Source organism: Cucurbita moschata, unplaced genomic scaffold, assembly GCF_002738365.1.
Source record: "Cucurbita moschata cultivar Rifu unplaced genomic scaffold, Cmos_1.0 Cmo_Scf00010, whole genome shotgun sequence".
Lineage (NCBI taxonomy): Eukaryota > Viridiplantae > Streptophyta > Magnoliopsida > Cucurbitales > Cucurbitaceae > Cucurbita > Cucurbita moschata.
In genome coordinates this window covers 4030049-4040231 of record NW_019268526.1, presented here as the reverse complement: position 1 = coordinate 4040231, position 10183 = coordinate 4030049, and the positions used below count along the sequence as shown (strand labels likewise).

The 10183-nt window shown below is 40.3% G+C and overlaps 3 protein-coding genes across 3 annotated transcripts; 1 reads left to right on the top strand and 2 right to left on the bottom strand.

Annotated features, from left to right (window-relative positions):
* Positions 1–362: 362 nt before the first annotated feature.
* LOC111448600 (zinc finger CCCH domain-containing protein 66-like) lies at positions 363–3261 on the bottom strand. Its single transcript, XM_023088281.1, has 2 exons — positions 3105–3261; positions 363–2682 (listed from the first exon to the last, which is right to left on the bottom strand). Exon 2 carries the CDS (start codon positions 2649–2651, stop codon positions 642–644), a length of 2010 nt encoding a protein of 669 aa, XP_022944049.1. The 5' UTR covers positions 2652–2682; positions 3105–3261; the 3' UTR covers positions 363–641.
* A 1023-nt stretch (positions 3262–4284) lies between these two features.
* On the top strand, positions 4285–7483 carry LOC111448465. Its single transcript, XM_023088097.1, has 5 exons — positions 4285–4530; positions 4775–5127; positions 5397–5492; positions 6738–6797; positions 6881–7483. The coding sequence occupies exons 1-5, from the start codon at positions 4428–4430 to the stop codon at positions 7070–7072; spliced, it is 804 nt and encodes a 267-aa protein (XP_022943865.1). The 5' UTR covers positions 4285–4427; the 3' UTR covers positions 7073–7483.
* A 939-nt stretch (positions 7484–8422) lies between these two features.
* Positions 8423–9724, bottom strand: LOC111448464 (probable pyridoxal 5'-phosphate synthase subunit PDX1). Its single transcript, XM_023088096.1, has one exon. It carries the CDS (start codon positions 9646–9648, stop codon positions 8710–8712), a length of 939 nt encoding a protein of 312 aa, XP_022943864.1. The 5' UTR covers positions 9649–9724; the 3' UTR covers positions 8423–8709.
* Positions 9725–10183: the final 459 nt, after the last annotated feature.

Sequence of the window (10183 nt, the reverse complement as noted above, 5' to 3'; positions counted from 1 at the left end):
AAGAAAATCGTTATGAAATTTAGATTATAAAGGTATACCTATGCTCAACCTACTTTCTTTATCCAGCGCTCTTCCCACTACCAACACCAACAAAAGAACTAAAGCAGTTAGAAAGATGGCCTTTTTGATAGTGCTCCATAAGCCCTCTCCCACTTTGAATTTTAGCTTTTAACTTTTGGATGCTGAAGCTAATTGGTGAATCCTCATAGCTTTTTGCCTTTGCACTTCGGAATGGCATTCGGTTAAATTTAGGACGGAGGTCGGGATTTTGATTCCGTTAAGACTTGGAACAGGACAACGTTAACTCGTTTTAGGTCATCTTTTCTGTCCACCAAAATTCTAATGAACTTCTAGTAAAAAAATAGTTCAGAAACCTTTATGAAACGTCAAATATGATATTATAATTTTTGAAATAACGAGAAGAATTAGTTACAATGAGCAGAAACATTCCTTCTGCCCGGGTTTGATTAATCCTCTTCGGTACAATATTCTTTTAGCTTCGGGAAAATCTCCCTTACCTAAAATGACGAATATCAATGAGCATTTCAAAAATATATATAAGATTAGTAATCCATTAAATGGAAGAACCCAAAAAAAAAAAAAAAAAAAAAAAAAAAAAAACTGTGGCCAAGCTCCAAAGCTCAAGCAACTAGCTGCTCCTGTTCCATGTACATTTGCTTCAAATCGCTATTGTCAAGATGCCAAAGCTGCTGTTTCTGCTGCTCATCCATGCTCAACTGCACCGAGTTCTCGCTCGGAGTATCCTTCACTAAGGACTGAACCCAGGACACGTCTGGTTCGGGAGCGGTAGCGTGCATTGTGGGCGTTGCCAGAGAACTGCCTTGAAACCCATATGATGCAGATTTCCTTAGCTTGTTGAGTTCTTCTCCATGAATTCCCCAGTCTAGCTTTCCATTGGGCGAACCCCAATCCGATAGGTTCGAAGGCATGGCATTCTGTTCAATGAAGCTCTGGCTCCGGTTGGTGAAAAGCGCACCCCTGGGACCTAGAACGTTAGCTGCAGAAGACACGGATGGTTGAGACGACCTTGCAGGTGGGGAGCCAATGCTGTTAGCATAGCTCGAGAGGAAAGACCGATTCAGGCTTTGGCGCATCTGGATCCCGGATGGGGATTGTACCTGAGTTCCCATAGAATCCAGTGAAAGTCCTTGTAATTGAGGCAACATTGCGGGATCTACCGACCCGAAAAACTCCTCGAGGTTCGTAGGCTTCATGCCTCCAAGTCCATTCAACTCCCCATTTCTACTACTCCTTGGGGATGGAAAAGATGCAGTGGTTGACAAGCCATTGTTCCATCTGGAAGGGGAAGGTAGACACGATATCTCTTCGATCAACTGCTTTTGTCGACGACGCTGACTTTCGAGACAAAGTAACTCAACATCTAAATCCACGTCTCTTGCGCTCAAAGACGCCTTCAACCTGCTACCTGGAAGCTGCAAGGTCGGAGGCTGAGTCTGCCACATGGTTCCACCCATTGGAGAAGAAACTCCAGTAGGAGTTAAAGGCGGAGTCGATGAAGAAGGCATCAAAGCTGAAGGAGAACCGAGGGTAAGTGAGCTGATCGACGCCATGTCTAATGAAGAACCACAGATTGATCTTGGCGACGGTACAGCAGAACCCGTTGAAGCATACAAGGGGCGGAGCTCTTCTGGCTTGTGAGCAAAGAAACAAACTTTTCGGGTGCATCCAGTTTCGTCCTTGCAAAGACGGGTACGGTATTGAGCAGGATGCAGCCAACATTCGAAAATTCCATGAGCATATTCACACGCATCGCCCTGTCTACATGTTCCCTTTCTGAATTCCGGGCACGGGACGCAGCTGTAATGGTATTTCCTTAGATCCCGCCTCCTCGCGTTCTCCCCGGGGTGAACAAACGGACACTCCGTCCAATCATGAGAGTAAGCTCTCGTACACGGTTTGATCTTAAAAGTATACATCCTAAACTCATCTGTGCTATACATTTCATTCTTGATATCAGGAAGTGAGAGATCAACTGGATACTCTTTCTTCTCCATCCCATCTCTTGCAGCCCAAGAGCTCGAAGCCTCCACCGGCTCCAGCGTTTCCATCTCGTAAAATATCGCCTCCGACGACCCAAGGCCATCTTCTACCCAACCATTGAGCAATTGTTGTAATACCTTTCTCCTCGAATAAGAAGCTAAACTAAAATCACGACCAATCAAGTCACTAGGCCGATTACCATTCGCATCGACAGCACTCGCATCAGCCGACGCATCAAGCAAGAGTTCAACAACCTGATCCGAAACAGCAGAACCACCAGCAACAGCACAATGTAGCGCCGTCGGGCCATCAGAGCCACAAGTCCGATTAACATCGACACAACCACGATGAACGATGTACGACAGAACATTCAAGCTCCCAAACATGGCTGCAACCATTAGAGGAGTCCTTTCTTCATATCTCATCTTCTTTGAACCAATACTTCGCCCATACCACAAGCTTGCCTCATCAATATCATAACCATGTTCCTCAACAGCACTCCTAAACCCAATAAGGTCATCTGTAGCTGAAAATTCCAGCAAAACAGACAAACAAAGCCCCAATTTCCCTTGCTTAAATCCACCGTTCATCACGAAATTAGGGCTTACAGATTTGCTATTGCAGCACATCAAATCTATCTGTTCTAAGACCTCCAAATCTCTACACATATATAATCATCAAGAACACATTCAGAAATTACATTCTAGAAGCTAAACAGAACAAGAAATCAACCACAAAAACCAAACACCAAAAACGAAGGTATATCAGTTTAGATTGGTGAAAAACCATCCAAAATCAAGTAGAAATGGAGAGAGAACAAAAAAAAAAAAAAAAAACACGACACCCAACAAGCAAAACGACATAATTAAAACAACCCCTGTTTTTTTGTTTACCGGTAAAACAGCAAGAAAGAAGAATGAAATAACAGGAACGGATAGTTACCAGAAACTAAAAAACTGTTCCCAATACCAAAATACAGAGAATTCGATGAATTATCTGCTAACCACAAACGATTTAACTAAAATCTCAAAACCCCATTTGAAAATCATGTTCAAACAACACGTAATCTTGTCGGAACTTACCTCGTATGAAGGAAAAAGATCCGACGGCGGCAAAGGGGAGATCAAAAGAGAAGCTCCGACAGAGCTGGACTTGGGTTTAAGTAAAAAAGACCAAACTAATTTTCTGCATAAGCCAAAGCTCTTCGGTCTCCGCCACACCGTCCTCTTCAAACTCTTTTCTTTCTTTTCAATTTTTAATTTTTTTTTTTTAAATTATATTTTCTTTCTTGTCTTCTTCGTCTTTGATTTGCTTCTGTGAAATGAAACTCAAATTCAATCCCAAATGAAATGCAACTCAAATGCGGAAATTCATAAAATATACGAAATAATAATACCATTGTGGGCCCCACGTAAGGTGACTGAATTATGCCACGTGTTAGCATATAACTGGAAGAAATAGTTCACCAAAATGACCGTATTGATATTCCGGATCATTCACGCCTTACGCGTTTTTTCGTCTCGGCAAATGACGTGGTAAATTCATTTTTTACCCTTTAATTAACCATTTCTCAATTAAAAATTTTAATCTCAATTTTTTAGATTTTAAAATTTATAAATCTAATTGAAAGTTATAAAATTTTATTTTTATAATAATTTCAAATTTTCAAAAATTTAAATACAAAATTTAAAATTTATGTATTTTTTTAACTTGAGAGACAAAATTGAGTGAATAAACTCTAATTTAATCCCGAAAATTTAATTCTATCATACAAATAATATATATATATATATATATATATATATATTTCAAATTCATCAATTTTATTAAATAAACAAGCATTAATCATACCGCGCATAACCAAGGTGGTTGTTCGACTTTTATACTTCGATTTGACTTCCGTAGGTAGAGTTCAGGTCACCTTGACCTCAGTCCAAGGGTCGGTTTGGGGCCTTTTGCCTTTCTCGTGACTCTCCCATGACCTAATTCACCCATTAGGTCGATGGCCGACCACAAGCTTGATTGAGTCTCAACGTATCTTGTAACCTTCTTATACTCATTCTAATAGGTCAAATTCACCCCTACCATTTTCTATCGTTGAAATAATAATAAATAAATAAATATATTTATTTATTTGTAATTCATTTTTCATGTTCCCGTCAGTTATTGGGCCATAGGCCCAAAGAATTTGGGCTTTTACTAAAGGTTCACATCCACGAATTCAGCCCAGTCCGCGAACCACCTTCATTCACCTCCATTGCCGCCTTGTGTTTGGCCTTTCACTAACCGGCGGCAGCTGAAAGAGCAACCCTACGGGATTCAATTCAAACTTCGGTTTCATTTCAAGCTTTCGCATCCAGTGGTCTTCCTCTTCTTAGGCTCTGCTAATTTTCGTTCTGTGCGAAATGAGAACTGTTCAGGTTGCTTTGCGAACCCTTGGTGGAGGCTTATCGCGGAGATTTAAGCAACCTTCTGTGCTCAGAAACCTCTCCACAAACGCCGCTCGTGGTAATTTCTACTTGTTTTGGTTTTGAATCCATGAATTTATTATTTGTACTGTGATTGCTGAAGTTCGTTTTGGCTTGGGCGGAAATTTGTCTGGTTTATTTGAAGTAAATGTTTCTCAAATGTGTCTCTGTTTAGACATCGGTTTTACGAGGTTTTGCTTGGAAAATCTCAAGTTTGGTTGTGTAATTGGCAATGTGATTCAAGGCATGGTTTTACAATTTTCATGTTTGAAACTTTTAAACAGACAGTGGCTTTGATGATAAGGGAAAACCTGATTCGTTTGAGTCTGCTGATGACTTTGAACGTCGAATATTCGGGGGTGTTTCTACGGGCGATTCCGGAAATGATGCTTTCTTTGAGAAGCTTGATAGAATTGGCAAACCTCGTGAAAGAATAGGTTCGCGACTGAGTGGAGGAAACAATTTTCAGTCGCTGTATGGGCTTGATGATAATCTTAACACGCTATCAGATGGGATGGATGGCAAGTTGAAGAAAGCTTCCACTTATTTTGAGTTTGATACCGAGGAAATTGCAAAAGACGATTATACATTCAGAGCAGATATGTCTTTTAAGCCTGGATCAACATACGAAGTCAAGGCATGTAGCTGAGCAACTAATTGTTTTTTATACTTGTTATGAACAAATCCTTATCATTATTCGTGTCAACTTCTATTTATGATTACATTATGCCTAATCCGAGCATAGCTAGACACTTAATTCGGATTAGATGATCCGTGATGGAAATGAACTTCACTACACTATCATTTTAGCAGTCCTTGGTAGAAGTGTTGCCTCTCTGCACCTTCTGTAGATGATGTTATGTGCTTACTGTTATCATTGTTCTAAGTACTTTTGAATTTATACAGGATCTGGATCTAACGAAGCCAGGTGTACGCAAACCTCCGAAAAGGGTTGAGTTTCAGGTGACAACTGAGGAGGTCTTAAGAAAAGCTGATTTCAGGGTGAGAATTTTTGAATTTCATTGACCTTGCCATTTTACTGATCCGCTTCTCATTTCATTATGGATAGCTAGGACTAGGAATAAAACGTGGTTGGAATTACTGGTATGGTAACAGACCTTTTGATCCGTTGCTATCATCTCTCGTAACTACCTAATTGAATATGGAATATCTTATGTTATGAATTGCTCATCTATAGAGTATCATAGCTTATGAACCGACAAAAAATGGGTTATAGTATTAAAAGAAATCCTTGAATTTGAATCTAGTCAATGTGAGTAGTTTAGAAATTTCGAAGTACAAGAAACAATCAGTTGGAACAGGGTTATTTACTGCTGATTTTCTGTACAGTTCTATTTAAGAAATCTGGCATGGATTATGGATTATTTGTAACACCCCAAGCCTACCCCAAGCCTACCCCAACCCCAACCCCAGGTAGATATTGTCTTTTTTGGGGTTTTCCCTTCCGAGCCTCCCCTCAAAGTTTTAAAACGTGCCCGTTAAGGAGAGGTTTTCACACTCTTATAAAGAATACTTTGTTACCCTCTCCAACCAATGTGATGGAAGCATCTCGTATCCTTGGGGGCCAGTGTCCTTGCTGGCATATCGCCCCGTGTCTGGCTCTAATACCATTTGTAACAGCCTAAGTCCACTGCTAGCAGATATTGTCCACTCTGGCCCATTACGTATCGCCGTCAGCCTCACGGTTTTGAAACACGTCTATTAGGGAGAGGTTTCTACACCATTCTAAGGAATGCTTCGTTTTCCTCTCCAGCCAAGGTGGGATCTCACATTATTCATCTTTGTTTTATCAAAACTCTCCGATCCCAGAACAAGGGGAGCCCTTCCCATTAGAAATTTGGTCTGTCATCATTGACATGGTGTGGTCATCAGTAGCCATGGACTATCAATGTTTTGTTTTTTTTTTTTTACATAAATTGCAGTTAATCAATACACGAGCTCCTGATATGGGCAGTGCGTGTAAACGGTTGTATTTTCATTGTCAATCAAGGAAGAAAGATCATGCAATGACCTCTAAGTTTCTACAGTTGCTCGTTTGCAACATTAAAGAGGTCATGAAACCATCACACTATCAATTTCATTGCTTCCAAAAAATAGTCTGGCTATAAGTTGGTCTTGTGGCCACTGAAATTTAGTCTTTTGCCCACGTCTCTCTTAAGGAAGTTTATTTATGTCACTTACCCCTGCTGTATGCATATCTAACAATGATCCAATAGTTGTTTGCAGAATGTTAGGTTTCTGGCAAACTTTATTACCGACGCCGGGATCATTATCAAGAGGAGCAAGGTAAACTTTTTGAACAAAAATCAGATTTTGAACAAGTTGAGTCATCATCCTTAATCTTATTTTATCACTTCGACAATTTGCAGACCCGAATTAGTGCCAAGGCACAGAGGAAAGTTGCGCGCGAGATCAAAACTGCACGGGCATTTGGCTTAATGCCCTTCACGACAATGGGAACCAAATCATTTGTTTTTGGAAAAACCATGGAGGATCTTGATAAGGACTATGAGTATGAAGTTTTCGACAACAATGATGGAGAACACCCGCTCGGATCCTAGACACCATGCTTTTAGATGGTTTGTGAATTATTTCCCTCACCCTTGTCTTTGATCCAACCATTATCTCAAACATTACATGACTGAACTTGTTCTGATTGCTGATTATCATCCTGCCTCAAGTCCCCAGAGTCCATCTTGCAAATTTGTTCATGCAGGAAGATATTTCAAAAACTTAATAGTCATAGCCTTCTCATCGAGATATTCTTAAATTTTGTTTTATATATTGAATTTCTGGTTAGGAGCCATATACTATAATTTGCGTATTTGTTTTTCTTCTACGGTATATTATGTATCGATGAGGTAACTCATCAGCCATAAATTGGAACAGTTTGTTAGTTTTCCTCCATTGACGTGTTAGGCAGAATAAAATGATGGCTGCTTTTGTTTCGAATCAATGGCATATTAACAGAACACTGGAGCAAAAATTTTCATAAACTATTAGTTTGCATTTGATCTCGGATATTGATGTTGAACCAACCCGTGTTTTTTCTTGGTTCCTTGTTCGAATCAATCAGGAGATGAAATTCAGAGTCGTTGCTAGGGCTAGTGATGAGATTCGGGGTTGTTGCTAGGGCTAGTGATGAGATTCGGGGTCGTTGCTAGGGCTAGTGATGAGATTCGGGGTCGTTGCTAGAACTTGTGAAAATGAAAGACGTTGCTACCTTGCCAATGGCTGGTAGCTTCAAAGGGCAAGTTTAATTCTAGGCATATATCTGCATCCACTGACTTTGTCATCGTGACAAAGCTAAGCGGCCAAAGGGCATGGACATCTCGGTTTTAGTCCGTGCACAAATATCGCAAACATTTAAGCAAATAAAGAGGAGCAAAAATGATTTAGCCACAGAGTACTACACGATAGATCATATTTGGGTTGAGAGTACACATTTTAACCAGTTAAACTATATAGATCATATTTGGGTTAGGAGTACTCGTTTTAACCTGTTAAACTATTTCCAAAAATTAACGATCAAGGACTCGCTTGGAGCTAAGAACAACCCAAATCTAAATAATGATCAAGGACTCACCTGGAACTAAGAACAACCCAGATCTAAATAACGATCAAGGACCCACTTTTAATCCTGATGAAGGATTAAAACAAATACATGACAAGAACAAGGTGATGACTAGCCAAAACAGACAACTATATTCAACGATTTTCAATCTAGGAACAGCCAAGAAAGCTTTCCCCTGATGAATAAAGATGAAAAATTCTCAGGCATCAAAGATAAATTACACTCACAATTTACAAAATCTGTGTGGTTTTCATCTTTCTGATCGGTTATCATTTCATAGATAATCATGGTTCAACCAAACCATTCGTTCTAGTATCAAAAATTCAATCCTAGAACATGAAACACAAGTAATTATCGGATAAATCAGTTGCCAAAAGAACCCATATAGGAATATAATTATTAGACAAAACCCAGATTACGAATATATTTATTGGTTTCAACTCAACAAACGAAAGAGAAAAACAAGTTTAGTCAAATAGATGATATGGAGCTAAAAGGATTGCTAAACCTTCAAGATTTCAACAGAATTCTTGAAGATCATCACCTTGTCGGTAGGTAGATTAGTAGCGAAACCCAACTTCAAGCCTTTTATCTGATTCACAAACCAAAAATGATAAACTGAAATTACTCCGATCGATTTGCATACCTCTCCACATTCACATTGTCGTTATTGAGGTTGATTCCAGCCATGGCCTCACCCAATCCAGAGCTCACCTCTGCTAGCACATCAGGATCGCTGTAATGCGTAGCGGCTTGAACGATTGCCCTAGCTCGCCTCGCCGGATCGCTGCTCTTGAACACGCCCGAGCCGACGAATACTCCGTCGCATCCCAACTGCATCATCATCGCGGCATCGGCCGGAGTTGCGATTCCTCCAGCCGCGAAATGCACCACCGGTAGCCGCCCGAGCTGCTTGGTCTGCATCACCAAATCATACGGTGCCCCAATCTCTTTTGCGTAACAGAAAACTTCATCATCGTCCATATTCCTCAGCATCCTAATGTCGCCCATCACAGACCTCACATGCCGAACGGCCTCCACAACGTTTCCAGTTCCGGCTTCGCCTTTGGTCCGAATCATCGCAGCACCTTCGCGAATTCGGCGTAGCGCTTCCCCTAAATTTCGACATCCGCACACGAACGGGATCCGAAAATTGTGCTTGTTGATATGGTTCTTATCATCTGCCGGAGTCAAAACCTCGCTCTCATCGATGTAATCGACACCAATAGCCTCAAGGATTTGAGCCTCAACGAAATGACCAATTCGAGCCTTAGCCATGACCGGGATGGTGACAACCTGCTTGATTTCCTTGATCAGTTGAGGATCGCTCATGCGAGCGACTCCACCTTGAGCCCTAATATCGGCCGGAACTCTCTCGAGGGCCATAACGGCGCAGGCGCCGGCCTCCTCCGCGATTCGGGCCTGCTCGGCATTAACAACGTCCATAATTACGCCGCCGCGAAGCATTTGGGCCAAACCGGCTTTGACGGAGAAGGGAGATTTCTTGGTAGTCTCACAAATGACGCCATTGCCGTAAACGGTGACTACGCCAGTGTCCGCCATTAGAGGAAGAAGAAGGAGAAAGAGAGGAGAGGGAAATTGAAAAATGGTTTAGAAAGGGTTATGTGTCAAAGGCGCGGACAGGGGGTGGCGATTAATAGAATGCAACTGCTGTCTTATTTTCTATTAAATTAAAGGTTAATTCTTTTCTTCTTTTTTTTTTTTAATTAAAAAAAAAAACAACAACTTTTAAAATATTAATTTAGAGTTATAATGTGTGAACCATACTTTTTTTTTTTCTTTTTTTTTTCAATAACTAATTCTAACCCTCCAACCTTTTCCGAAACCTTCAACGGTCTTTTGGAGAAAAAAAGTTTAAGGGTTAAAGTTCGGGTGCATCTTATTGTTATAGATAATAATTTTTAATCCTATACTCAAATATCGCTCTTATTCAGATGTAGTTTCGGTTCATTCATATATATACTCATCATTTGATAGGTAAATTTATTTTTTAGAATAATTTAATCAATGTTTTTTTTTTTTTGTCGTTTTTCACCGCTACAATTTTAGTTGGACCTTGATTTTTTTTTTTTTTTTT

Coding starts and splice junctions, on each gene's coding strand:
- LOC111448465 (XM_023088097.1), top strand. CDS start 4,428: ATGAGAACTGTTCAGGTTGCTTTGCGAACCCTTGGTGGAGGCTTATCG. Junction 4,531..4,774: donor CTCCACAAACGCCGCTCGTG/GTAATTTCTACT, acceptor ACTTTTAAACAG/ACAGTGGCTTTGATGATAAG. Junction 6,798..6,880: donor TCATTATCAAGAGGAGCAAG/GTAAACTTTTTG, acceptor GACAATTTGCAG/ACCCGAATTAGTGCCAAGGC.
- LOC111448600 (XM_023088281.1), bottom strand. CDS start 2,651: ATGTGCTGCAATAGCAAATCTGTAAGCCCTAATTTCGTGATGAACGGT.
- LOC111448464 (XM_023088096.1), bottom strand. CDS start 9,648: ATGGCGGACACTGGCGTAGTCACCGTTTACGGCAATGGCGTCATTTGT.